This window comes from Crocodylus porosus, unplaced genomic scaffold (genome assembly GCF_001723895.1).
Source record: "Crocodylus porosus isolate Cpor-Errol unplaced genomic scaffold, CroPor_comp1, whole genome shotgun sequence".
Taxonomy (NCBI): domain Eukaryota; kingdom Metazoa; phylum Chordata; order Crocodylia; family Crocodylidae; genus Crocodylus; species Crocodylus porosus.
This window is the reverse complement of record NW_017728906.1, coordinates 71,620,655-71,627,238: the sequence shown is the minus strand read 5'-3', so window position 1 is coordinate 71,627,238 and position 6,584 is coordinate 71,620,655. Positions and strand designations below refer to the sequence as shown.

The 6,584-nt window shown below is 46.8% G+C and overlaps 1 protein-coding gene across 1 annotated transcript in view; it reads right to left on the bottom strand.

Moving 5' to 3' along the window:
• ANOS1 (anosmin 1) overlaps positions 1–6,584 on the bottom strand; it is a 189,219-nt gene that overhangs the window by 39,749 nt on the left and 142,886 nt on the right. Inside the window, exon 9 of the mRNA XM_019528468.1 lies at positions 1,944–2,096. Coding sequence (XP_019384013.1) covers positions 1,944–2,096 — 153 coding nt within the window. The remainder of the gene's footprint in view (positions 1–1,943; positions 2,097–6,584) is intronic.

Here is a 6,584-nt window from a genome sequence, read left to right as displayed (position 1 = left end):
CCACCAGGAGTGACCAGGAATAACAGTCACAAGCTGGCAGAGGGTGGGTTTAGGTTAGATATCAGGAGGCGCTACTTCACGGTCAGGGTGGCTGGGGTCTGGAACCAACTTTGAAGCGAAGTTGTGCTTGCTCCTACCCTGGGGGTGTTTAAGAGGAGGTAATTTGAACACCTTGGTGGGGTCGTTTGACCCCAGTACTCTTTCCTGCCATGGCAGGGGGTCGGACTAGATGATCTGCTCAGATCCCTTCTGACCCTAGAAACTATGAAACCATGAAACTTCATGACATTTGTTTTTAGACTGGAAGATTAAAACATGTTTAAAAAAATGTTATCAGTGCTATACTTTCTGCAACAAGAGGGGAACATAAAATATCTGAGAAATCCATTTAGGGTCAACATTTTTCCAGGTCTAGCTACTCTTCTCATACACTTCACCTAGATTTATTCCAGGGCTCACAATGGCAAAGGTTGTGCTGGGCCTCTATTGAATCTGTGACAGCCAGCAAAAAGCCTCAAACTTGTGTTGGAAGGCTAAGGACTGGTCAGAGGCAGGGCAGGCACAACAATCTGATCCTTGCCTCCATTTGCATCAATTCTAATTTCTTATCACAATGATATTAAATCCATTCCCACAAACGATCTCCACAAAGCGGTCCCATTGGCATTTATAGGAATTTTGCCAAAATGGTGCATGCAGCTGGATTCGTTTGACCTAGCTCTGGCAAAATAAAATTGATTTTCATGGGACTTTTGCAAGACAGATTCTGATCCCCTGCACAAACTTTATTGAGGAAGTTTCTCAGGATTGTGAATTGTCTCCCTGAGAGTGGAAAATGCAGGTAATTTGCACCTGCTGTTTTAGTTCCCTAGCTGTCACTTCCTGCAGACTCTTGTCTTTTGGATCCAAAGCATCATTTTTTTCTTCTTACTGTGTTTCTCTTTTCTAGGTCGTATCCAAAGCCAGAGGTGTCAAATATATGTATTGCAGGCTGGATCCTGACCATGGAGCTGTAATGATCCAGACTGCAGATCTCTGGACTGACCCCATTTACCACATGCCAGCCTCAACCCTGTGTGTTGATGGACCTGGAGTTGCACGAACTACATGGAACATAACATGCAGGTTGGTCCACGGCATGTACTGCATGTGGAGCCTGCACTGAATCAGCTTTGTGTGTTGCCTCCAGGCCAATCTGGATTGAGCCATGGTGGAGCCAGCATGCAGGGTTGGATCGGTAGGGTATCACATGCAGTAGACACCCCATTCTTGCCCCCTGTGCTGTGTGCAGGGTATGCAGGTAGCTGAGTTCTCCACTCCACATGCAGTATGAGCCAGCCTTGGGACTCAGTCTGCATGCAGCACATGAGCTAAACTCAGCACTCTGTGCAGCACACAGGACATCCTGTGGCACTATATGTGGCACTTCACGGGACCAGTCCAATACACAGTCTCCAGCACACACGGACATCCTGAGGCCCAGCACAGACAGGCCCTGATACCAATGTGCTCCTTTTGGGTTAATGGAGTGTGGGGTCTAGCCCATGCACCAAGCAAAGAGCAAACCCCAAGGCCAGCACATACAGCATGTGGTGCAAAGGCTGGAGGCATACTCTCACTGCAGTGGGTTTGGCCCTGACCTGGCCCACAGACTGGCCCAGTAACTTTCATCCAGCCCAGGGGCAGATAAGTTTCACACTCCTACCCCTACCCTCAAGTCAGCTTTACATACCTCCACAGGTCAGTGATCTTTACCATACTGGACATTTAAATTTTCTACACATATGTATCATCTTCCCAGCTAGTTTCCCTCTAAGATTTGCAGAAGGAAAGAGTGGGATTTGGTCTTTTATAAGAACTGCTGGGTGAGCTTCATTATAAATATATTCATACTGGGTGAGTATATGGTTGGCCCCTATTTAAACAGAGAACTTTCAACAAACCTGTCTTCTTCCAGTAGACTTTGACCTGAAGCTGATTGTCCTGGTAGAAAGGAGCTCCAATTTTAAGAAAACGGGTGGGCCGTCGTCTTTGAAAGGGTAGAAGAGGATCAGTCAGTCCCTTCTGGGTTTTCCCTGTTGTAGAGACCTGTTCTTCTGTAATATATAATGCAAACAGCATGTCTTTAGTTTAATACATGATACTACCTAAACAGTAAAACATTATTTGTAGTGTTTGGAAATCAAAAAAGGAAATGGGCTAAAACTAATCAGGTTTGTTTCACTGTCCTACCTGAGTAAAATGTAATATAAAGGATAAACACAACATAAAAGTTAAAAAAATGAATCATTCTTCTTAATATTCTTCTAGTTTTATAGGTACAACTTTTTAAAATATATATAGTTTTATGGCAACGTTCATAGTTCTATATTGCTTTTCTTTTTATTTCTGCTGTATTTTTAATACAGTTGATACTATGATTTTATTTTAAACATTGTATGTAGCTGTAGTTTTCTATTAAAGATGCATATTTTCACATGGTTGTATATACATAAAACAAATATAGAATACAATATTTAGCTGCTATACTAATTTAACTATATCCTGATTGTATACTGACTTACTAACATACTATAGAGCTATCAGTTCAAGATTTGATGTTTTAAACCCTTGCCTGCATCCTTAAAGAGACATGTATTATGGATTTTTTTCTTTGCTTCTCTTTAATTGAAAAACCACTATGTGGACAATCCTAATGTCAAAATATATGGGGTTCTATAAAGTAACTAGATTCTATAAGGTAACTATTCTGAAGGCTTTTTTATAAGCATATTTTAAAGTGATAAAAGAAAGAACAAATACTGGACCCACTAGGTGTGCTTTGGTTTTTAGGGATGTGTATTTTCCTATTTTCAGTCTTTTTCATTCTTGGGGACCATTCTGAAGGCCTTGTGTCTCCCAAGGCTGGGGGGGCATGGCGGTGGGAGCGTGGTGGCTGTAAGCAGGGATCACCCACAGGTAGCCGCGCTGATGTTGGCGGTGAGGGCAGGCTGAGCAGGGAACTCCCACAGGCTGCCGTGGCAGTGGCAGCAGTGGGGGTGGTGGTGAGTGCTGACCAGCGGTCGGCAACCACCCACCAATGTCACTGGCAGTGTCAGCAGTGAGGAGGAGCGGCGTGGAGAGTGGTGACTGCCTGCACCTGTTTAAAACATCAAGGCACCATCAGCAGCAGCTAGTCTCAGGGGCTGCACCGCCAATCTCAGGGGGTGAATGTGCATCTGTGTGCGCCCCCTACATGTTGCCAGTGTTGCAGACAATTAAGACCATGAGTTGAAAGATTCCTACACATCAGTCACATGAGAAAAGAGTATTATTTCCTGTTTCACAGGAATGAAGTAGACAAGCACGGTGGAAGTAGACAAGCTGCAGCTGGAATACTGTGTCCAGTTCTGGGTGCCACACTTCAAGAGGGATGTGGAGAACCTGGAGAGGGTCCAGAGGAGGCCACTCGTATGGTTGGGGGCCTCTGTGGCCAGCCCTATGAGAAGAGGCTGAGGGACTTGAATCTCTTCAGTCTCTGCAAGAGGAGACTGAGAGGGGATCTTGTGGCTGCCTATAACCTTATCAGGGGCCACCAGCAGGGACTCGGGGAAAGTCTGCTCACCAGGGCCCCCCTTGGAGTCGCTAGGAACAATAGCCACAAGCTAAGGGAGGATAGGTTTAGGTTAGATATTAGGAAGAACTCCTTCACTGTAAGGGTGGCCAGAGCCTGGAATCGGCTTCCCAGAGAGGTGGTGCTCTCACCTTCCCCGGAAATCTTTAAGAGGAGACTGGATAGGCACCTGGCTGGGGTCTTATGACCCCTGCCACCCCCAGTGCTCCTTCCTGCCCATGGCAGGGGGTCGACTCGATGATCTGTCTAGGTCCCTTCTGACTCAGTGATTCTATGACTCTATGGAACGATGAGGTAATATGTGTCTTAGTACAGACAATCCCAACCCCAGGGCCAAGCGAAAGCCATTGACTTAATTTACTTTATTGAGGACTGATTTACTTTAGAGCTAAATTCCTATAACGAACTTAGGGTATGTTTGCACTGTGACAGCATAGAGATCAGTCTTGTTGCTGAGTCAATAAATGTTCCCCACATATTTCTGCTTTACACATATCAATCCCTAGAAATGATTCAGTCAGGATGCCCAGAGAAATGTTTGGCACTATGGTCAAGATCTTGGTTTCTGGCTCGCTTCAGGGAAAAAGATCAGTGTGCCCCCAAAGTGCCATTACCACCTAATTTCTGGGGCTAACCCATGGGAAAAGCATTTACTACCTTTGTGGAGAGACTGAGCTCTATGCTTTTACAGTATAACCAGGGGCAGGCAATTATTTTGGCTGGAGGGCTGCTTAATGAGTTTTGGTGAGCTATCAAGGGCCGCTTGGGTAGCCCTGCTCTTTGACTGTTGGTCCACCCTCTGGTTGCCACCTTGGGACTGGAAGTCCCTCCCCTTGCCCCCCAGACATACTCTTTTTGGGATGGGAGGGTTGCCATCTTGGAACCAGAAATAAAACCAAATCATACACTACTTTAACATATTTTATTACAAAAAAATATTTTTATCATGATTTGTGTTTACATAGTGTCAACAAAATGATTATTGGATAATTACTCAAAAATGAAGTCTTAGTCTTGTATATTGTGTGTGGGGTGTGGTTGTGTATGGTGGGGTGTGGGCTGGGTGGGGTGTACAGTGGGGTGTGTGTGTGTGTGTATGGTGGGGTGTCGGGTGGGTGGGGTGTATGGTGGTGTCTGTGTGTGGTGAGGTTTGGGGGCAATAGGGTATGTTGGGGGTATATATGTAGGGGGTTGTAGTGCAGGGTGTGGGCATGATGCTTTTATTGTGTGTGTGTGTGTGTGTGTGGGATTGCAGCAGGGTGTGGGGACGCACATGGCATGCACTGCCCCTTCTTGTGGCAGCAGGAGCACCAGCAGGCAGTAAGTGCTAGTGCCCGATGCAGGTGCTGCCACCCAGTGGTGCACAGTTCCAAACAGTGCTACATGTGGGTACAAGAAGCACAGCCCTACTGGGCCACCTTTATTGTGTGGTGCTCCTCACGTGCACATGTAGCTCTCAGACTCACATAGCATGGGAGGGAAGCTCCACGCACTGGAGATAGCTGTCTTTGTGGTTCCCTGCCATGCAGGTCCCACGACTTTGTCAGAAGAAGCGGGGAGCCCTGTTTCCCGCTTCCCTGCGGAGTTCCAGGAACCTGTGTGGCAGGGGATGGGGAAGACAACTGGCTCAAGTGTATGGAGCTTCCCTCCTGTGCCACATGAGTGCGAGAGCTGTATTTGTATGTGGGGAGTGCCACAAAATAGAGGCGGCTTGGCTGGGCTGCACTTCTTGCACCCATATGAAGCACTGGCTGGAGCTGTGTACCACTGGGTGCCAGTGCCTGCACTGGGCAGAAGCACCTGATGCCTGCTGGTGCTCCTGCTGCTGCCAATGGGAGCTATGTGCACTATGGGGAGAGGGTGTGGATCCCTCACCCCCACACTCTACTCGCCCAAGCTTCGTGTTCCTGCAGCCCCCTGGGCATGGGTTCCACGCTGCTGCCAGCCCCAGCCCCTAACTCCATGCTTTTGTTCAGCTGCAGCTCCTTCCTGCACCCACTCCATGCCCATATTTTGCTCACCCCTGGTATAAACAGATCCTTAGTTACCTAAAGCAGGCTGTTCAACTGGTGGCCCACAGCCCATATGCAGCCTCCAGTGGGTTAAAGTGCAGTCCCTGGCTTTCTGGTCCAAACACCAGTCCCCAGTTTGCTCTGCTGCCAGGCCCCAAGACTCTGTTGTCAAGGGGGTGGCGCAGAGGGGCCTGGCTCACAGGGTGAGGAAGCCTAAGGCTGGAGGGCTCAGGTGAGCTGGTGACCTCACACAGCATCCACACTGTAGTTGCCCAACACATAGGTGGGGGACAGGTGGGGGAGATGGCTTGTTGCAGCATGTCCATGCAGCATGGAGGAGTGGGGCTGTGTGGCATCCCCACATGGCATGTGGGGAAGTGGGGGTGCAGGACATGTTGCAGCCCATCTATGCAGCAGAGGGAAGGGGCACTATATGGCTCATTGCAGCACATCTACACAACAAGGAGGTAGGAGTGGTCTGTCATGTTCATGGGAAGAAGGAGTGAATAAAGCTTGTGGATTAATGGATTGAGTCAAGCACCTGATTCCCATTGAAATTTAGATCATCTTCTGCTTTGACTATATTTACAGAACACTGTCAAAGAGCAGAAATGAAAATATATTTGGAAACCAAACTATAGCAACTTTGGGTTTCTTATACAGTCCAGTATACTGGATCACTTTACAGTATAAGAAAAAATAATCTGGAATTTATATATTTTTGGCACTTTACACACTGATTACCTTTATACACAATAGCAACTATATATATAATACAATATATAAACTGTCTTCACTCAAGTACTGAAAAAGTGTTTTGGGCTAGAATCTCAAGTCAGCTTTACTCCAGACAGCAATAGTTTATAGAACCATAGCATGCATACATATATTCGTAAGAGCCTAGACTTCTGCAAATATCCTCAGAAATGTAGAAATTGTTCATGCAACCTTTCATGAAA